The following is a 22,497-nucleotide window of genomic DNA, read 5'->3' as shown; positions in this document are numbered from 1 at the left end:
AAAGCTACTTTTCCCCCCTCTGTGTTATGTCAGTGAAATGTCACGCTGCATGCAACTTCATGTCAACCCAGAACAACCATTTTGCCTCCAGTTCAGAATCTGAATAGATGCTCACAGTAAACTCCCACATACTAGAGAGAGTGTGCTGTCACCGTCCATTAAGTGCGGCTCCAGTGATCAGATTTTACGTGGCTCTTATCTTCATTAAGAACTCTGCTAGAATATTTGACCCTTCATCTCGTTCAGTGAGAAAGTGCAAGAGGGTGCCAGGACTTCTCCACCGTTTCATGCGCTAGGTTATTATTCATATCAGACAGAGATAGATTCAGTTGCTGTTTGCACTTTCTCACTGTCAGTAATTACATTTTGTCAGTAAGGCTCATTTTTCATGAAAGGATTTATAAAGTGCATCTGCAAACAACAACGTGGTAATCCAAATCAATACGATTACAAAGGTTACAGAAAATCGTCACGTTCCCAGCAGCACAATAGCCGGCCATTTAAAAAAAGAAAAACTCCTGTTATTAAAACAAGACAAGTGGCGTTAGTAGTGGGGGTGTGTTGGTAAAGTCACCAGTCACAACGAAATATGATTCAGGAAGTTGACCAACCTAACCTTGAAGTTTGAAAGTTGTTACATCGGCAATTATTTTATCTTTTGTTGCAACAACCTCAAGTTAAAAAGCTAGAAGCAAAACTGTGTCTACACATGTTTCAACTATAATGACATCTTTGAATTTAAAATGTGTTTGAAGTAAGTTTCTTTCTGGTCCAGTTTGACTTGTTGCATTCGCTGTAAATAAAAATAATTTATAAGCTATACAAAATAAAAAATCAGGGAGGAGACCAGTGATCCGATTATCACAAAACCAAAGTATTCGAGAAACAGTGTGTGGAAGTTTGTTTGATTCTTAACTGTAGATCGCAAAGGGAAGGGAAAACAAAGGATAACAAATCTGAGGATTCACCACAAGAAGGAGAGAAGAGCGCATCATTGCCTGAGGTGGCCCTCGTCCATATGTTATCAGGGTTTTATAGGTGTTTAACAACATTTTGGCTAATCACCGTTAACAGCTATCTGAAAATGAATTAAACCAACTTTAAAAGCAGAAAGCCGAGACTTATTGGTCCATGTGTTCCACTTCTTTTGCTCTCCACACAAACTGTTTTACCTGTGGGAAACCAAAGCGTGATTGGTCAAACTAGAAATAGAAAACAAACTCACCTACAGACTGTCTATTCACGATACGTTAACAGAGATCAAGCTTTTCACAGCTTGAGACAGAATCATTGAAATTAATGAGTGGGCTTTTTTCATTCTGAGCTAAAGTCATGAACACTGAATATTTTCAGTGCTAAACTCTTTTAGTTTTTTTTTAATTGACAATTAATACAGCCAATTATTTTTACTAATAATAATATTGAGATTCTTCGATTTCAGGCCAGATTTGACACATTTCTACCTCAACTATGAGACCAACCCTGATTCTGTTTCCAAAGATTCACAGGATTCATGAAGGCTGAATCTCTATTCGATTAAATTCCCTCACATTTCCAACTGTCTTTGTCTGGAAACCATGGAAACCAAATCATTTCTCTTCACACTCCAGCAGATGTTTAAGAGAAAGATAGTGAGAGATTTTCTACTGCAATGTCTAAAAAAGATGACCTTGGTCGCTTTCTCTTTCTTTTTGTCCTCCATCAACACTTTTCTCACTCGCCTCTTTCTCCCCTATCTCGTCCTTATCACCACCTCGCTTTTCACTCTCTCTCTCACTGCCCTCTGCCTCCATCCTCTGCTCATGTCCGCCTCCATCACTCACACACCTGACTCTCTGCTTTTTGACCACCCAGCACCAGTTAGAGAGGAAAGACAGCCAGAGCAGCTCCCAGCACAGTGTGTGCAGCCATCGCAGCACCCACACCGATTCCCCCAGCCACCCACCCTCTGCCATGCCGAGCGAGTCCGTGGGTCCCACTCCTGCTGCCCCCACCCAGCCTCTGCCGGGCCTGCCCCCCCTGGACCCCATAACAGATGGCACCCTCACCCTGCAGAAGAAGCCAGACCCCTTTAAGATCTGGGCGCAGTCCAGGAGCATGTACGAGAGCCGACGTGAGTAGAATTCAGTCTAGTATTATTTTATATTTACCATTTTTTGCTGAGATGAGTTCAAAAAAGTTTGAAAGAAGGTGTGAATGTGGAATGACGCCCAAATACCTGAAGCTGTATCACATCATTTTGTGTATGGATTTCTATAAAAATGCTTTTTCTTCATTTTCTTTGGGTTATATAAAAAAACCTGATCCAAAGCATCCTCTTCTTTACTTTTTGTACTGTATGAAATCTCCATTGCAGGATTTTGGGATTAGACGTAGAGGTCAAAGAAAAGTTATTTTAACAGACAACTGTTTCTAAACTACTGTATTATATCCACTGACTAAATCATCAGACTCTTTTGATGAAATGAAGACATTTAAACATCTCTGATGACTTGGCTTGGAGAATATCAACAAATTGAATTCTTCATTCGTCCAGAGTTCAGTGTTCACTATTCAGTGTGATGACCAGAGGCCACATCTCTCTGTGTTTGTTTGTGTTTGTTAAACAATTGTGTGTGCTTACTGAGTCACAGCTGATCCAGTGACAAAAGATGCCTCCAAGAGGAAAGTCTCCTTGAAAACATACACGATGTCTCTGATGAGTGGTGTGTGTGTTTGTGTGTGTGTGTGTGTGTGTGTGGGTGGGTGGGTGTCTGCTTTTGATGTCATTTGGGGACAGGGTCTGTGCAGTAACGATTGTGGTGTATCGAGGTCCTGATACAGTTGCTTAACCAATCTCTTGTCCATATGAAACCATATTTGAGAGAAATTTATTTAATTTGTACCTTGACTTGTTTTGCCTGGTCCATGTCCCAGGGCGCTGTCATTCATCTTTATGTACAATCTATAGCTGGGTTTGAAATCAGGGGCTGCATCTTTTAGAGGACGGGGTCTTTGTGGGCTGGGAAGACCATGAAGGCCGAACCCTAAAGAGGCGGTCTTGTCAACAGAGGATTTCCTTGATCGATGTCACGGGATGTGGCCCCTGAATTAAGACACAGCTTCTGGGCCAATACCTTTGCTGGAAAGTTTAATTTGCAGCAGCCAAACCGCTTGTCTCACACTGGAAAAAATGATAACTTCTCAATATTATTTATCTGTTGTGGCCTATTTTTGCATTACTCTGCATGGTAAACCACTGTTAAGATGTCAAACCACTTCTGTTTCTAATGGAAGAATCTCTGAGAAAGCGGATGGATCCTCTGAAATAACAGGTTCACTCTCGTCTTCAGACTGAAATACAGTTCTCCTCTCCTGTACTCGTACTGCCGGTGATATTAAAGATGAGGTCTGCATATCCTGTGAAATACATCCCTATGTTGTGAAATATTGCATTGTGATTGTAAAGGGGCGATGTCGACGGTAGGACTGCTGTGTTAGCTTGTCGCACACTTGTGATTGTTGCCAGCTCGACATGCGAGTCGTGCACATGCCGCACATTTGCAGTGCTGGTTAATAATCATGGCTGCCTGTGGAATCTAGGGCTGCTTATGATTAAATATTAACAGGGCCCAGAGAGGGCTGCTTTAAGCTGTGGCTGATTGGTATATCTGGTTGATAACCCTGGAGGAGCTGCAGCCCCTTTTCTGGAGTCATCAAGGGAGGAGGGCGAGACACAATGAAACAGAATAGGGAGAGAGACAAAGAAATGAAGCCCGGATTCTGTGTCTGTATTTTATGTCTATCAGGCAGGCTCCCACATACAAGGACGCACTCTTGAATTCAAGAGTAGGTGCATCCATGCGTCAGTGCAGCAGGAACTGTGTGTCAGTGGCAGGACAGTGTAACTGAGACGTGAGCTTCCTTCAGCGCGTCGTGTCACCTGTCGCTTGATGAGCCAAACGTCCTTCTGTTAGTTTACTTTGATCCAAACTCCATAGACACGGGTCAGCGGTCGGTTAATTACCAGTCTAGCCGCCGCAGCTTAAATCACACTGAGTGAGTTATCGAGGGAACCGCAGAACTGAAGCTAATGGGTTAGACTGCTGGCCTTGTGTGGCAGCTGTGTAGACAGCAGGCAGTGCAGGGGGAAAAATGGGTGCCTCCGGTGGGTACTGGCCCCCCTGGGCTGAACAGACCGGCACCAAATTGCCTGTCGTCCACGGCCTGCTTTGTCCATGGTGAGATGTAAACAAGGGGGTAGTCTTGTGTTTGTGGAGAAAGATTACAAAAATTCATGCTTGTGTGGAAATGTTGGTAAATTAAGGGCAATAGTGGAGACTGACATTGATTAACTCTTCAGACTGCAGGTCTCTGAGTATGACATGTTCAGAGCATGAGACTCGACAGCCTCATTTGTCGTCTATACAAGAGAACAAGCAGCTCAACGAGGCAGGACTGAGGAGGAGGAAGGAGCAGCTGCTGGCGTTGCCTCCTCTTATACTGACGCTAATAGAAAAGCATCGTACTGATCAGCAATAACACGACTAGACAGGGATTTATTACAATTAGACAAAACTTGACTTAACACGTTGATTGGAGAACAAGCATTCGGTGATGCTAATCGGTCAATCATGTCTTTGGGCGGTTTGGTGTCGTCCTCTCACTGTTTCTCTTTCCTATTTCAGTGCCCGATTGCCAGGAGCAGGACATTTTCCTTTGGCGGAAGGATACAGGCTTTGGCTTTCGCATCCTGGGAGGAAATGAGCCCGGGGAGCCTGTAAGTATCCCTCCACATTCATACTATTGCTGTTCCCTGAACGCTCCATCCTTTTCCTCCGCTCTCACAGTGTGTTGTTGGTCTTGTCCATCTTTCCTTCTCCTCGTGCTTCTGTGTGTGGATTAGCCTGTCAACCATCACTCTCTCTCTAACTGGAGTTGTAGTCCCCGGAGGATCGTATAGACAGCTTGTTAAAAAAGTCAAAGGCCGTGCACACCAATCCTTCTGGTTGCATGCCATATTTGTCTTAAAAGAAGGGAGCAAGAGGGGGAGAGGAAGACAGCAATTGAGGAATAGAGGGAAACAAAATGGAAGCAGGCTGCAGGTCCACCCCACAGGAGTTGGTACTTGTTGTTTGTGCCAAAGAGTAGTTGTGCGCTTGTTTCTATCGGAGCTGTGTGTGCACTCCCACACGATTCCTAAAGCACACCAGCTACTGTACGCAATAGGCTGTACTTGCCTTCTTGAATACCTTTAATGTATGCACTGATTCATTGCACTATTTTAGCTGATGGATTAATTTACTTTATTTGATTTACTGCAGCTTAACCACAGTATCATAATCATGACGCTAGATCATTTGACAAAATCTCCAATAACATGCAATGTGTGGGCTTTGGTTTTTCCAGATCTACATAGGGCACATCGTGAAGTACGGGGCTGCAGATGAAGACGGGCGGCTGCGGTCGGGTGATGAGCTCATCTGTGTGGACGGCACGGCGGTGGTGGGCAAGTCTCACCAGCTGGTGGTGCAACTGATGCAGCAGGCTGCCAAACAGGGCCATGTCAACCTCACAGTCAGACGCAAGTCCCCTGGATACGGAGGTGATGAGAGTTTTACATAAAACTTTTCTGTGTGTAGGAAGGCCAAGAAATACACTGTAACACTTGTCTAATCACTCTCCTCCTCCTCCTCCTCTCCAGTGTCAAAAGGAGAGGGAGACGTTCCTCCATCACCAGCCTCCTCCCACCACAGCAGCACCCAGGCACCTAGTCTGACGGAGGGCAAGCGGACCCCCCAGGGGAGCCAGAACTCGCTCAACACCGTCAGCTCAGGCAGTGGGTCTACCAGCGGCATAGGCAGCGGCGGCGGAGGGGGCAGCGGGAGTGCGGTGGTGCCCGCCTCCCTACAGCCGTACGACGTGGAGATCCAGCGTGGAGAGAACGAGGGCTTCGGTTTCGTCATTGTGTCGTCTGTTTCCAGGCCTGACGCCGGCACAACGTTTGGTAAGTGAGGCGGACCGAGCTGCAGCTAGTGGAGATTGACAGGGATTTCTATCCAGTGTGACATGGAGATTTATTTTGTTTACTATGTGCTGACTTTGTTAAGCTTCAAAGAATAGCATGGCTCGAGTTAGACTTTAATCGGACTCAACAGCTGGATTGTCTGGTGGGTTCTATTCTGGGTTGGTGCATGTTACATGAAAATAATTTTTCTGATGATCATTATTTTTCTCTGTGATTAATTTACTCTCTTATTATGAGGAGCAGGAAATGACACCAAGGTACACATCCGATGAGATGTACCCAACATCTGTCTGTCGCGTCTAACATTTGCTGGTGGTTGACCACCCTCAAACAAATATACAAGAGATATTCACCATCTTGTCCTACGTTCTAAAACATGAAAGAAACCCTCAGACTCAAGCCACAGAGATCATGAATGCACCTCTGTCTGAAATGACTGATGCCATCTCCTGGCAGAGTGTCAGTATTTTTACAGTCACTCCTCATTGACTCCACTCCACTTTATGAATAGCAGGCGAGTGACGTTTGACAGGAGTGCGCCACAAACCGAGGTCACACACCTACCGTCACAAGCTCAGGGATAAAGAAATCTCTTCATGTGCTGAGCTCAGCCCCTCGGGATCAGGCTGGCTGCAGCTTTATCACAAACACCATCATCACAGATTCATGCCTCGCAGCTGCCCACAACAATTCATTCAGCACGTAATTGGAGTCTACTCAGCAAAGAATATATCTGTCTATACCATTTACGCATCAAGGAAAACAGCAGAATTGCATGTATTAAAGCTGCTCTGGCACTGATGAGGAGTTGTAGATGTTGTTCTGGAGCAAATTTGGCATTAACCTCCGAGTGATGAATTCCAAACATCAATGTCATGTCAAGGTCCCTCGTATAGTATGCCATTATGATGATGCACTGTGGCGTGTCACGAAAATGGATGAGACGTTAGCCATGCTAACTGCCCAGTGAAAATCTCATTGATCCCATGGGCTCATGGTGTTGCTCTGCAAAATAAAATGCAAGAAAGTATGTATTATTCATAGTGACGCCAGTGGCGGTGTTAGTCAACAACCACGTCTAAAGGTCTTCCAGTTTCTGTTTCTGCTGCTGCCTCTCTGCGCTCCCTGCTCCGCTCCGTCACTGTTCGTCACGGGACTTGGAGATGAATGGACTTTCAGCTTTTACGAGCGGATCTGGGATCTAGCATCCTGCGCTCACTCGCCTAATGGATAACGACCATGTGGGACATGAGCTGAAATCTGACACAGGAATGTGTGTTGAAAACAAAAACAAATACACAGCTCAGAGGATTCTTCCAGGAGCACAAGATACTTTTTTAATTGTGAGAAAAATAAAGCATTCTCTACTGATTCGATCTCCCACACACAGTGGATACACAAACCACATTGCTCCAGTCCAGCGGGGCCCATCCCCCTCTCATCCCTGCCTGTAATGACCTGGGGTTGGTGTTTGGTTTAGCAGCTTTGGTATTAAATCTTGGGGACTTGCCACACCCAGTAAATGATTCATATCTCATCATTTAGATAGTGACTGGATACAAGTGCATTTATTTCAATCAAGGCAGAGACATAATGTAATTGTTGCGGTACTAGATGGAGGGGGAAGAAAGAGCAGGAGCGGGGGGGGGGGGGGGGGGGGGGGGGGAGAGAAGCCTGACAAGGAGGGATGGCGTGGAGAGCTCGGATCCCTAGGGTCTGTTCAGGGCTGCTGTGCAAACAAGACGTGTAGTATTGAACTGTCATTCAGTTGCAGGATGTATGTTTTGTAGCGCTCGCATTGACCACAAACATCTTTACACAGCCCGGTCATTTTACCTGAACATCTTAAACTGCTGCGGCGGCTGTGTGTTCTCGGATCCCTGGCAAGGAGGTGTGTTTTTTGGAACAATCCGGATTCAGGGTATTGATAGGCCGTCAAGTGTTAACCTCAGTGGACCTTGAGTGGTGGCATATGATTCACAGTCCATTGATTAACACGTCACACGATGGGGGCAGAGGACATCTGTGCATTCCCAAGGTTTTGATATTATACCGTTTTTCCTCCTCTCTGAGTCAGGTTGTGTTTTGCATGTGCCCAGAATGTTAGCATACGATGTGCATACAATTTAGTGGTTTTCTATGGGTGAATTGAGATTTGGTGATTTGGCAATTAACCTTCCTTCTTCCCTTCTCCTTCTCTCTCCATGTTTTCTTTCCGTCCTTTCCTTTTAATCAATTGAAATCAAACAATCACACAAATCAATTTGTCAAACCACCATCACACCTTATTTCTGACACATGTAAACAAACATATGGGTTCAAACAAAAGCTGGAAATGCTTGTGTGGCCATGCCTCACAAAATAGGACGCATCATCGAGGGCAGCCCGGCGGACCGCTGCGGGAAGCTGAAAGTCGGGGACCGAATACTATCTGTCAACTGCTGCTCCATCACCAACAAGTCGCACTCGGACATCGTGAACCTGATCAAGGAAGCCGGAAACACAGTCTCGCTCAGGATCATCCCCGGTGATGGTAAGGCTTTTGGCTTCTAGCCTCACATGGCTCTTTCATAATGTAGCATGATGTGACTTATTCATGGATACAGTGGGAAGAAAAGGGCACTGCTGCTCTTCACAGGCAAGAGCACTTTTCATCAGGGTGTGAACCCTGAGAGTGAGTCACTGAGTAGGAGTGAGATGAAGTTGCCCCCAGAACCTAATGCAGAGCTTCCACGAGAACTCTTTCTCCTCTCTCTCGCTTTCTCTGTGCTTTTTGTTTATTTTCTTTGCCGGATATTTTGCCATTTGCAATATTTTGTCAGTCTGAAAGGATTAAAAGCACTGCACACATTTAATCATGTGCTTCCTGTTGGTGTTAATCTCCTCAGCTTAGTTTAGGAAAGGAAATAGAGCTGCATAATAATTCAGCACAAGCAGGGCCTTATAGAAGCTTTTAAAAGGCTAAATGAAAAAAAGTGCACTTCCCTTTAATGTATGCAATTACTGTCATTATTAATTATTAAATGGCAGTGTGTCATGTTTTTTGGGGGATAATTATGTATACATTGGTGATAAGTCGAGGCTCTAAAGTTTAAAATTTCTGACGGTATTTATATTTCCACATCACCATAAGTGCCAAAGATACTGCAGCTCTCGAAGGTATTGAAGATGTGATTCTTATGTGTCTGACAATGGCAGCATTAAAACCCATTAAGTTTTCTAGTTAGATGTCAAACTTGAAATAAATAAGAAGGCCTCAGTTGTACCATGCAACGTTCGTTGGAAAGATCAGGCTGTACCTGACTCCATATTCCACTTAATCTCTGGGCCAGCTCATGGTTTATGGTTCTCATCTCTTGCCCTGCCCAGTGCCTCCCTACCTGCACAGTGGAACCCTTACAGATGACCCAGAATGCCGCATTGACTGCATGTGCAGCAATCTGTTTTTTACTATGGTATTTAATTTGGTAATGAGAATCATTATTCTAATCCAGTCAAATTTCAGTTGTTATGACATCCCTACCCTTTCAAAATCAAATCAAAACAGTATTTCAGTGTTGTCCAGCAGAACGAAGCCTTGACCTGCCGACAGTAATTTTCAGTGTCAAAATGATAAAGAATCACAATAGTCTAATTAAAGTTTTAGGGCATGACTCAAAGGTTTAGTGTCAGTGATGGCAGAATATATTAAATTAATAAAATGTCATCACTGTTTTTAATCAGGGATTTTAAATCCTTTGTAGTTTGTGACCCAAAGCTCCTCAACTTGTTTAAAATAAGGTTAAGTGTTGGGACTGAGCTGAGCCACTGGTCAACCAATGACAACACTGAGCAGAGTAATGCAGCAACATCCTCCACAGAGGCAGAACACATAGCTTAATTAAGACTGGAGGTGAGAGAGGTGGGGACAAACTCCTACACACACATGTTCACTAACCCACTGGCTTGTGCATACAAATCCACAATGTAAGGCACCCTAGTAGAAAACAAAGGCATGACCTTATAAAATGGGAAGGGTGTCATTTATTAGTCCAAGTTATTCTCATTTCAGATGCTTCAAAAGACGTGTGTTTTTAGAAAACTGTTAATTTTCTAGCAATGAGGGGGAAGTGAGAAAAAAGTCATAGACGAATGAGTCAGGCTGACGTTTCCTGCTAAACAGGGACAGAGCTGTAGCTGTGCCAGTGTCAGTGGAAACGAATGTGTCCTACGGTGTTCTTGCTGGTAAGAAGATGGAATTAGAGAACAGCAAGACAAGAGAGTTGTCCTTGTTTTTTTTTTGTTGTATCCTGGAATTGCAAATTAAACAATGATGCAAGTCGTGAGCTTATTTCCGTTACTGCTGTTCTTTTGGTTTGTTTGTTTGTGCAGCCCGTGTTGTTCATGAGCAAATGGCAAATGACAACATCACAGGCAGTTAGCATCAGGTTGAAAACAGTAGCCTGTGGGTGGTTCATGCGACTCTTCTGGACAGTAACGTTTTTCTCCTCTGAGTAGGTTTTTCGAAAACACTGCTACGGGCAAATTAATTCAACAAACAACTTATATATTATTTTGTTTTTCTCTTCAGAATCTTCCAATGCTTCTCTGCTGACTAATGCTGAGAAGATAGCTACCATCACCACCACACACACACCTCAACAGTCCACAGAGTTACGGTAGGTGATGGCATTTCTTTAATTTTTTCTTAAATTCGCACAAATCCATCTCGCTGTCGAGGATATAATCTTTGATCTCTGTTTTTATAGGAATAACTCCAAGTCGAAAGGAGCTCCTCCTCCTCCACCCACACAAAATCAGACACAGGTAAGAAAAAATGTTTTCACTCCAAAGCTATTAAGCGTCTGGATTTTCGTCACCAATACGTCACTCACAGTGAATAAAACGGACCTTAGCAAAAACCTCTTTTGAGTTGCCAGAAAATAGTGCACATGTTCAGGCTCTCCCAGAAGGCATTTTCCTCCCAGAAGAGTTGTTCATAAATAGTAGCGTAAAATAACTATGTTAAGAACCTGAAAAAATAGAGCAACAGAGCAAGGTTGAATTATGACCGTAAGTTATTGGACATACCAAGAATCAATTCTTTGCAATGATGTACATCCAGCGTGTCGAAGGGCGAAAGCAAGTATCCTCCAGCAAGGCACCGGATGCCTAACTGCTCTGAATGAACACACAACGTCCATTATATAGCGTGAGCAGTCAATAGAAAAGCACTGTGTAAATACAGTCCATTTATCGTGTCATTTACCATACATGTTGGGAAAGGTACACTTGTGCAGCCTGACCCAGTTTCGGGAAAATGTCCATTGTGATAGCATCGTAGTAGATTTACAACTGAGATAATCGAGTATCTAGCAGAAGAAAAATAGCAAAAAACTACAAATACTAATCTGTCATGGATTAAGTCTTCATTGTTGTCATTTCCATGTTTTCATGTGCGTTTGTTTCTCTGTCAGCAAGATAACACAAAAACTGCTCAACAGATTTTCAAAAAAAGGGGTGGGGCATGAATCAAGAAACAACCCATTCACGGATTTTCTTAAAATTTTGAAATGAGGCATTTTCTTTACATATTTGTTGATTCCTCAGAGAATAATTTATGGACCTTGATGAAAAAAATCTGGCATGTTTAGGGGACCAATATTAATGAATGTGTGATATTAGCGTAGATCCATCCTAAACTGTGCTATATGTACATATAGATCTCTTCCACAAAAATAGGCCTAACCCTCCTATAAGTGCACAGAAATAGCACCGTTTTTCTCATTCCTCACTTGTTTTTACCTGTTTTGTTGACCTTATAAGTTTCTTCGAAATCAGTAAAATCTGACTTTCAAATTGGGTAGTGTAAAGCTTTGCACCTATAAGACCCAGAGAAAACGATTTTGGGGGAGACCATGTTTCTTTTGGGAGGGAACATTTGATGAGTGCGGTGAGTTTTGGTCCAGCCCTTGTGTTGCCCTTGCTTAGTGATCTGTACCCTGCTCACAGCGTCTTGTGGCATGAATTATTCATGCATTCCAAAGTATTGTACCGCCATTGACATTTTGTGATGTTTTGTGGGACATGGTTTGATTAGTCCTGACGTTTTGGACTCACCTTTTGACTCCGCTGCACCCAGGATTGGTCGATTCTGCCCTCTGGTCACTCTATGAGACTTTCTCTTTATCTCTTCTTCTCTGCCTCACAGGATGCCGAGTTCTATTCTGTCGACCTGGAGCGGGACAGCAAAGGGTTCGGCTTCAGCCTGAGAGGCGGACGGGAGTACAGCATGGACCTGTACGTGTTGAGACTAGCCGAGGATGGGGCTGCTGTCAGAAACGGCAAGATGAGGGTATGAAACAGTTTGTGACCACAGGGACTTTTCCCCCCTGAAATTCATCTCCTCTATAAATCTTGGCAGACTGTAAATCAATATTGAATAAAATGCAAAAACTCAGCAATTCTGCAGTGACTGCCCCCTGCCTTTGTGGGGCAGTATAGGTTAATTTCTTTGCACACTGTGAGTGAAATATTACCAGCCGGCTTTTGATAATAACCGGGCCTCTCTTTGGTTTAGGTGGGAGATGAGATCCTGGAGATAAACGGTGAGAGCACAAAGAACATGAAGCATTCACGTGCCATTGAACTGATCAAGAACGGGGGTCGGAGGGCGCGGCTCGTCCTCAAGCGTGGAGATGGATCTGTACCTGAATATGGTAGGTTAACACGCCGCAAATGATTTTCTCTGCTTCCTGTAAATAAACTGCTATTGTCAGCACTGGAATCCTATTAATGTTGCTGCTGCTCACTCCGTGGACTAGAATAAAGTTTCTCATCTGCTTAGCGCACTGCAGAGAAACCTCTTTTTTTTAAACCTGATTTTCATTAATGTTATCACTGTAAATAATAAATATTTAACACACAGATACTTTCATACATTATTTGATGTAAATTCCCTGACCTGGTTTCAGCACAAGACTGTCATAGTTTAATGAAGAAGTAGTCGCCACAAAAGCTTCTCCATTGATTTATACTCTTTAGGATTTGTATGTTTAAAAGATAGATTGTTACGCTCACAGTTTGAGTCACATTGTTGTATTTCTCTATTATATTTTCTGGCTTATGTGCATTTTAACTTAACTTGACACTTGAATCCCTCTCAGGTTTTTGTTTTTAATAATCTATCAAGTGATTGTTTTCTTGTCTTTCACAACAAACATCTTCTTCTCTGGATTAAGCTGCACAATAAATCGGCCTCTTGTCTGTTTTATTTGTCTTCTCCTCTCTTCCTCCTGCTTTCTCACTGAATCTCTTCTTGTTGCTGGGCTCTTCCTCCTCTCTCCAGCGATGATGGCTCCTCATCTCGCTGTTGGTACAATGAGGAATGACAAGATGGGAGAGCCCTGTTTCTACCTAATGGGCCAAAATCAGACCACGGTTTGTAGCCAAAAGTCTGTCCCAGTCCCCTCCCTCTCACTACCGTCTTTTTATTTTCCTTTCGGTTTTACCCACCCGTCCTTCCAGCTCATCCCTACCTGCATCCCACTTTGTGTGTTTGCGCGTGGGCGTGTTTTTTACGTTGTGTACCTGCTTTACGTCTTGCTATGCCTTAATTGAACTGAAGTAACTTTTGAGAATCAATACACAAGCAAATCTTCTCCCTTACGCCAGTGTCAGTCCAGATATCTTCAAAGGGAGTAATTTAACGCCTCCGCTTGTCACATGCTGCTGTCAAAGCAACGTGTCAAACACACTTGTTTTTGTTTTACTTTTGGTTTGTTCCTCCCAATGATGCCCATTGCGTTTTTCACTATGTTGTCTTGAATGATTTCCCAGGTGCCTGCTGTGTCACTGATAACCCCTGCCCTACACTTGCCAATGTTTTGCACCTGCTGTTGTTGTTGCTGACATCACCTTTTGTTTCAACCTGCAGCCCTGTAGAGACACCATATTGAAGTGATTATCACTTCAATGCAATTTATGTGTACTGGTGTATAGTAGAATATTATACAGACATTTTTATTTGTTTCTGGAGATATTATGAAAGAGCACATGACTGCATGATTTCCATAAATCTCTGCATTGACCTGTCACGTCAATGCAAAAACTCATCTTACCCAAATTGAAAGTCATGTCTGCGGTATACAATAAACCTCATGTTATTATTGGTTTTTCCGCAAGCCCAGTCCTCATGTAAGGTTTTTCTAGTCAACAAGATTCTCCTCCTTTTTCTTCTCCTGCAGACGGCAGCAGTGACGGGCACCCTCCCTCACCCGGGGCACAAAACACTCCGGAAGTGAGAACGCTTCCACCCAACAGCCGATATCACACCTCATTGGAGTCCAGCTTTCCACCAGACCTTCACAAACCATCACGCCAGGAGGAGGCTGCGCGTGGCCGAGACGGGGACAGGGACAGGAACAGGGACAGGGCTGGGTCAGATCAGATGGACTACCAAGGCCGGCAATTAAACCCCCACCATCATCACACCTGGAATAACAATCACAGTCAAGGTACCCCCACACAACAGTCTCCAGACAACAGTAACAGCAGTAGAGGTGGCAACAAGAAGAGCAGAGGCCGCAAAGTCAAAAAGTCAGAGTCGGAGAGCGGCATCTCTAAACTCCTTAAGACTCTGAGGAAAGACAGCTCGGGGAAGAAGGCTGCAGCTGCCGAGAAACTGAGGGGGCGTGAGCTCTCAAGCAGCAGTTCTACTTTGGATGGGAGGCTTCGCATGCAGCGCCGCGGCTCCCTTGACCGCTCACCAACCCAAAAGCGCAACTCGTCTCCCGATCGCCGGCGGGCCAAGTCGATGGACCGCAGGGCCGAGCGAGCACATCGGGATCGTACACCTGAGAGGGATAACGATGACGGAGGGTTCCTCGCCGTCACTCCTGAACGCAAGTTATATGAACGGAGGCTCCTCAAGGACTCACAAATGGCTGGGCGAGTCAGGGAGGCCACAACACCAGAGCGCACCAACAACTACGGGGATTCCTTGTCTCTGTCCAGGGGTCGCACAAATGAAAGAACCACGAAGAACGGCAACCTCTTGATGGACTCTTCCTCTGAAAGGGCGGAGGAGACATGTCTGTTGAACGGGACACCAGAGAGACGATACCGGATGGAGCGGGACTCTTCCCCTGACAGCACCTACAGCAGGGATGAACTGAACTCTGCAGCAGCCCCAAGACTGAAGGACTACTACAGCATGATGAAGAACAACACTCCAAACAAAAATGCTGCCTACAACAACACAGGCCATAACAATAACGCAGTAGGCCGCAGCCCAAACCAGCTCCCTGAGCCCAAGAGAAGGCTGTACACAGAAAGCTCCAAAGACCTCAGCATCTAGAGCAGAGATCCCCCTCGCCACTCTCTCCTCTGTCTGGGCAAACTATGTACCATACACTGGAATTTTACTTCTGAGGATACTAACTCTTGTGCTTTATTTCGGTCCACTGATGTATTGATTTAATTTGATTGACTTCACTACTTATGATCCCATCCAGAGATTCCTAAAACAGCAGGAGTACAATCCTTCTCTCAGTTCCTACTGGTTGTTTTGTCATTGTTATAGTTATTTTGAACATAACAGAGGTTGTTGTACTATGGTAAAGGTATTGTATGTGCCTGCATATGAAATCAGTGATATTGCTTTTTGTAGGCATTGCTGAATCTAAATATTTGTTCCCTCAGAGTTATGAAACATGCTTCCAGTTGTGGTAACTTCTAACTACTAAACTCGTTTTTAACTTGTTTTGTAGATATTTTTTTCCATTCCTGAATTACTTTTCTGAAAAAACTATAGCACAAGACACTGATGGTTCACAAGAACCATGAAAATCAGGTTGGACTTGGAGGCAAATTGTGAAATTGTAATATCTGGTGTTGAAACTAGAGTGATAATTATAGAAATAATATATGACCTTTTGCTCACTATTTATTTTTAATTTGGCATTTATCTTGAGCAACCTTCATTAAACCATTAAAGGGCCAAGGTAGAAGTATACACTGTACCTGGGAAAGCATGCTGTACCTTTACTTGTGTTGCACCCATGAAATGTGTGGCAGCTCTGCCTAAATACACCCACACACAATTCTGAAATTAGATAAGTAAATCAGACAACTGATGTGAAAATGAATTACTCGCATGGAGTAGGATTATAAAAACAACTCAAATATTCTGGTTCTTTGTTCCTTGGTGTTTAAAGAAGGAACCTGACTCACTTTCAGCTACAGGCAAAATTGCTCTGGTAGATTCTCCATTGTGGGAAAATGAGATATATCTAAATTTGTTGCTCATCTTACTTTCAATGAAGTACTTTAGATGAGTCTGCATTATGCCACAACACCAGCCTGAAGCTGCCATAAAATATTATTATTCAAATATGCCAAAAAAAGAAAAAGAGGTTTAAAACCTCTGCACACTTTGATCCAGCCACACAGGTATTTTCTGATTAGACCTCTTCTCAGAAACACGTGGGTTTGACTGACAGTTCCACTCTCCTGTTAATTTTGTAGCACCCGTTTGGGCGGGATGACTTGTTGGCGTGGTATGATAATTGTTGTTGGTACTTTTTGTGACATCATAAATTTCCACCGTCTTTCAATCCATTTTCAACCAGCCAGAGTAGTTGAAAACAACTCTGTGGATGTGCAGAGGTTTTAAAACAAACCAATGTGTAAATTATCCCTGTGCAAGCTGCATGTGTAAATTAAAGTGTAGTTTAACCACTTTATTTGGTAAGTCTGAGTGAGAATAATCGATAAGGAACATGCACTGTAATCCCACAGTAATTGTTAGCCCTGTCCTCATGTTGATGATTTGTGCACCGACCACCTCCTGGGTCCTGACACAAAGAGCTGATGTATTGTATGTTGTGTTGGTAACAAATGGAGAGTCCTGGTACAGGAGGCGACCAATCTGCCATGCTGAGCCATGCTGTCACGCCACTGGAGTCGAACTGCTGCTTTATAATGTGTTTTGTGTGTATTCTCTGTTTTATGTTTCATTAAAGAACTGAAAATATATTGGATAAACCACAACAAATGAATTGTTTGATCACTGTTGTTGCCATGGTACTGTATTTAACAAGAAAAGTCACAAAAAAAAGGAAATACATCATCATAACCATCAACAGTAAAGAATTTTCCAATGTAACTATTAGGAACCCGTAAATAAAATAAAATGTTGCCTTTTTCTTGTACAAAAGAGAAATTTATGAAAAACCTCAGCAGTGAGGAATGTGATATTGTGTTTATATCTCTGAAATGGACCTGATGATTTATGGGAAATGTGTTGATTTACTCTGGATCAGGTATGTAAAGACATTTTAAAATGAAAACCTGTCTTTGGTCAATCAAAAACTGTTTGATGGTTTGAATCTCTCTCGATGGTTAGCCTGCCTTTGTATTATAAAGCACTTGTATGCAGTCTGTGTTCTTCAAGCATTATTTCTTGCAATTAGCTCCAGACATAATGCTGTCTCTGTGTTGATAAAAGCAGTACATGTTTATGGGCCAATCTTTTTTTTTTTTATAAAACTATGCATATACAGTATAGATACTACATTGTTCATAGCTTTATTTGACCCATGAAGCTATACATAACATTAGTCTAAGTACAAGTAGATGTGGACTTATCCAGCTTCTTTCCTTGAGATGGATTACAATGTATATGTAGCTATCAAAAGAAGTCTGTGAATGCTATTTTTATTATCAAATAAAGTTTTCCATACAAATTCAAAACGATTTCATATTTCTCCCCAGATGTTTTTTGTTCAGTTTTCCGTCAGAAGCCTTTGTTCACTCAGATCAAATGACTCGTGTGTCAGTTGTGGTCACGCTACATTTTACAACTCAGTTTTTACCCTTCATTGAAGACTGAAGGAAAACTTACTACATTTTGAAGTGACGGTAAGTTGGAATATGGGCTGTCAGATGTGCTGCCTTCCTCTCCTACTTTGAAATCGTATTTCATCTTACTTGAACAACACATAATGATGAGGTATAGTTGTGCAAGCTCAGCTTCCATTGTGTCCTCCGTGAAATTAAAAACACTAAATTAGCATGTTTTCATCATTAAAAGTTACTCAAGTACTGCCATAAGACTCTGTCACCTCCAAGATACAGTCTAATATATAAAAAAAACAATTAAGTCATTACACACTATAAAATGGGGATATTTTGTTTCCTACTCTTATGATCTTTACTATCATTTATTTACAAAAAGCTAAATTGTATAACTACCTTCGCTAAATTAAAGCACAGAGTGATCGATTCTTTTTTTATTTGTTTAGCTCTCAGCTGGAGTCTGACATCAGCCAATGACAGCTCTAAGAGAATTTCCGTATTCAGGTTGCTATAGCTACACATTAGGGTCATTATGGGAGAGATCTTGAGGTATTTGTTTTTCTCCAAGTCTGGAATACTAAACAACTGAAAACAGAAAAGTAGGAATCATTTTGTCATTTCTGTCGCACACTTACTATAGAGCCATTACAACTCCTTTGAACTCCTATCACAACTCTGTTTTACAATATTGCCATCTATCATAGGCTTCCCATGATCGGTGCCCACATGGGGGGAGTTAGTCTTTGACATATGTATTAATAAATGCTCAAATCTGCTTAAATCTATTAGTTCGTGTGCTACATGTTTGTATGCTATATATTACCAATTCTTCCTTTATTTAGGTCTATGTCTGTATTTTACCTGGTATGATGAAGGTAATTAATGCAGGCGAGGAATGTTTCCTTTACATAACCTTTTGCATCACCTTGCTGATACAGATTGGTTTTATCCAGTATGTCTTATGTCTGCCTTAACCTTTAAATAATGTGATTAATATTTGTCATAAGATAGAGCTGGATGTTGAGTCACATGTATTATTCACCCCTGACTAACAATGTCATAATCTCATTGCTAGGCCAAGCTCTAAATCCAAGGTGACCTGCGTTTGAAATAAGATTACAGTAGCAATGCAGTACCACTATGACTGAAACTCACGCTGCTCAAGTTTTTTGTACCATTCTCTGTGTATCTGCCTGAAAGTAGAAAGGGGGTCGTCCCTACAATATCTCAAAAATAGAAATTGACTCAAGACATAAATGCTTTCTGAATAGGTCATTCACATTCATTCATTTGATTAAATAAACTACAGTCATATGTATTTCCCCACCCAAATTGTAAGTAAAACATAAACAAAATGACTCATTTGCCAAGTGCGATTTATTTTACGTTGCCTTGATTACATGCCTCTACATTCAAAAATAAGCCAATATCATAGGGTGGGAATCCAACTGTAAAAGATAACATTTTTCCCCTTTACTCTCAGGAAAAGGAAATCATAGATTGATAAGTTGGATATTCTGTACATACAGGAACAACTCTGTAATGGGCTGACCTTTCCTGATACTGTCTTTAGGTTGAACCCACTTGTTCCGAAAAATACAAAAAGGAAGTTATTTCTGTAGACATTAGCCTTCAGTCGTTTCCCTGGGGGAGCAGAAGTCTTCTTCTTGGATATTGGATCATGGAGCCTTTGTAGATGGCCCTTTTATGCTGGTGAGACAGAGCTAGAGGAGGCAGAAGAGGCCTCGGTCTTGGTACTGGATGCTCCCTCCTCCTCCTCCTCGAAGGGATTCTTCCCACAGCACAAGGTGGTGATCATGCAGTGACGGAACTGTTTGTTCATGCAGATGTAGATCAATGGGTTGTAGATGGCAGAACTCTTGGCAAAGAAGGCGGGGATGGTCATAAAAAGAGGTCCGAACTCAGAGCCCTGATTTAGGAAGATATACCAGGCCACACTTGCATAGGGAACCCAGCATACCAGGAAACCAATAACCATGATCACAACCATGCGGGTGACTTCCCTCTCAGCCCTTTGGGTGGACTCTGACTCCTGCTGGGCAGCAGCAGCCTCTTTGACAGCACAGAGCAGACGGCCATAGCAAAAAAACACAATAAACATTGGAATGAGGAAGTGGCAGATGAACATGTAGATCACAAAGGATTCATTGTTGAAACCTTCTGCACGTGTGTAGTAGTCCACTCCACATGAGCACTGCATGCCCTCAGGGATGTAACGAGACCAGCCAACAAGAGGGGGTACAGCGCAAGCAGAGGCGGCAAACCAGGTGAAGGCCAAACCCATGATGGCATGGTTTTCTCCAAAGCGAAAGTTGCTGATTGGCTTGCAGACAACCATCCACCTTTCAACAGCCAGAACAACAAGTGACCACAGGGAAATTTCACCTCCGAGGGTTGCAAAGAATCCTTCTAGGTTGCAGCCAAGACGACCTAGAACGAAGTAGCCATGCATAGAGGTGTACATCGTTGTGGTGAATCCTCCAAACACCATGAAGAGGTCAGCCACCGCAAGGTTCAGCAGGATGTAGTTTAGAGGGGTTCGCAGCTTCTTGTGTTCGAGGGTAACGTAGAGAGTGAGGAAGTTGACGGGAAAACCAACGAGGATGAGCAGGAACATATAGGCACCCAGGGCAGCATAAGCTGCTGGGTTGACAAGGTAATACTGAGGGTAATCATAAGGACTCCGGACAATGCCGGTAGTATTTTGCATAGGGATATAAAAATATGGTCCCTCTGTGCCGTTCATGGTTGCAGCTTGCGGTTTGCGATTAGCCCTTCAGTGGTGTTTCTTTTGGCTGTTGAGGAGAGTAATGGAGGTGGACCTTGCTACGAATGGACACAGGGGGCCCCAGCCTGGCTTTTAAAAAGGCACACCTTGGATTATCACTTTCCAAATCCATCAGCACAAAGTGATTTAGGCCACAGTTAATATCTAATCCAGCCACCTATGCAAACATAACTGATCACTCATCAAGATATTAAGGTTACACCTAATCACCTGCTTTATCATGTAGCTCTCCAACAACTTATATTAAAACATGACTACAACATGCTTAATTAAAAATATCTATCTTGAACACTGAATTTAAAAGCTACCATTAAAGGCAACTGCTTTTGTGCAGAGCTCAGATGTGTCAGAATGTTTGTGCAAGTCTCCTAAAGGCCAAAAACACGCAATGATTCATTGTTTGTCTTTTAGTAATTGTAGTATCTAAAAATGTCTTTAGCCGGCCGGTGGAAAGTGTTCATTGTGTTTCTACTGCTGGCACCATCTCAAACCCCCAACCCAGAAAAAAGCATCAGTTTAATTCATTACTTCACTTTGTCACCCCACACTCATACAATGTATATCTAACCATATCATGAAGTGTATATTTCATGCTGAAAATTAATTGATCGCAACGTCATCAGTTCATTCCAAAGTAATCAGGTTTTACTAAAATTCGGATACAAAATACATATGCAAAGACTTGGGGTATTTTAGACACTGTAGTGTGTATAGTCCCAGGTAGGTGCATTATAAAGAATGTACAAGTATGTAGATTATAGGTTTCAATAGAGTGGATCCAATGGACCATCTTAGCTGTTGGTAAAAAGCTCAGCACTTTCCTAATGGGTGTTGTATTAAAGAGATTTGTGGCTTAAGGACTCTCAACGGCCTGTACTGGATTTAATATCTCAGAGGGTCAATACCTCGCAGGAGGATACTGTTGTCCTCAGAAGCGCTTTTATTATCTGTTTGTTTTTTAGTTAGAAATAAGTTAATGAAAGGACAGTGCATCAAAATAGTCCAACTGCATAAACTTTGACACAACTTGAATGTGTTTACAAATCTGGTTTTACTGATATTTAAGGTCAATTTGGATAATGTGGGCCATTTTTTTAGCAATTTGCATTTGTGATAATCTGCTGGGTAGATTAAGGTTGTTTATATTATTTTTAAAGATGGATTTGTGAAGAAAAAAAGGCAACATTCTGTGTTTTCTGCTGCTCATATGTGGAGAATGTGAGAAAATGTGAGGATTTTCCGTCATATCATCATCAGGTTATTAAATGTTTGGTCAAATATTAAAGGTTAAAGTTATTATGGTTGACATGTTTTCAATATTGTTTGACATTTCTTAGATTGAACAATTCATTGACAACAAAATATTCTTAGGCTGGATGGTAAATGCATTTTAATGCCAGGTGCAAATGAAGTTCAGCACGAAAACAAGGAAGCTGGAACCAACTAATATTTGATATTTAATATATTTGATTTTCTCTCTGAGTAAACTGTGCTCTCTAGTGGAGAATAAATGGTATTGAATATGTGACCAATATGACAATTTACAGAAATATATGAAGGGCAAACATCATTGTTTTTCATTTATTTAACTAGGATGTTCATTATTCACAAAAACTGTTAATACATGAATGACAAGATTTGTTTCACTTTCAGTGAATGAGATAGAGCAGTAGGGAAAATTTGATAATATCTATTAACTTAAAAGTGAATGATTATAAAGCTGGTTTGGTGTGTAGATAGAAAATTGTAAAGACAGGTAATTGGTGCAGTCGCATAAATTATCCTTATTTTCAGGTATTATTTAAGTGGTCACTGGATACCAAAGACAAGATTATCCAATATT

General features: G+C 42.3%; 2 protein-coding genes across 11 annotated transcripts in view; one reads left to right on the top strand and one right to left on the bottom strand.

Annotated features, from left to right (window-relative positions):
• LOC128443066 (membrane-associated guanylate kinase, WW and PDZ domain-containing protein 1) overlaps positions 1-17,743 on the top strand; it is an 88,555-nt gene extending 70,812 nt beyond the window's left edge. For 9 of the 10 annotated variants that reach the window (XM_053425781.1, XM_053425780.1, XM_053425779.1 and 6 more), the window contains 10 exons: positions 1,855-2,113; positions 4,668-4,759; positions 5,389-5,584; positions 5,684-5,986; positions 8,337-8,540; positions 10,578-10,665; positions 10,756-10,813; positions 12,198-12,341; positions 12,567-12,705; positions 14,233-17,743. In XM_053425781.1, the coding sequence (XP_053281756.1) occupies positions 1,855-2,113; positions 4,668-4,759; positions 5,389-5,584; positions 5,684-5,986; positions 8,337-8,540; positions 10,578-10,665; positions 10,756-10,813; positions 12,198-12,341; positions 12,567-12,705; positions 14,233-15,344 (2,595 nt within the window). In that variant the 3' untranslated portion in view covers positions 15,345-17,743. The remainder of the gene's footprint in view (positions 1-1,854; positions 2,114-4,667; positions 4,760-5,388; positions 5,585-5,683; positions 5,987-8,336; positions 8,541-10,577; positions 10,666-10,755; positions 10,814-12,197; positions 12,342-12,566; positions 12,706-14,232) is intronic. The other variant, XM_053425775.1, reaches the window with a different exon arrangement.
• Positions 17,744-19,550: 1,807 nt separating this feature from the next.
• Positions 19,551-20,612, bottom strand: LOC128442576 (rhodopsin). The gene has a single exon (XM_053425092.1). The coding sequence runs from the start codon at positions 20,610-20,612 to the stop codon at positions 19,551-19,553; it is 1,062 nt and encodes a 353-aa protein (XP_053281067.1).
• Between the last annotated feature and the right edge of the window lie 1,885 nt (positions 20,613-22,497).

The sequence above is a fragment of the Pleuronectes platessa genome, chromosome 6 (assembly GCF_947347685.1).
Source record: "Pleuronectes platessa chromosome 6, fPlePla1.1, whole genome shotgun sequence".
In the NCBI taxonomy this organism is placed as follows: domain Eukaryota; kingdom Metazoa; phylum Chordata; class Actinopteri; order Pleuronectiformes; family Pleuronectidae; genus Pleuronectes; species Pleuronectes platessa.
This window is presented reverse-complemented; position numbering and strand designations above follow the sequence as displayed.

Coding starts and splice junctions, on each gene's coding strand:
- LOC128442576 (XM_053425092.1), bottom strand. CDS start 20,612: ATGAACGGCACAGAGGGACCATATTTTTATATCCCTATGCAAAATACT.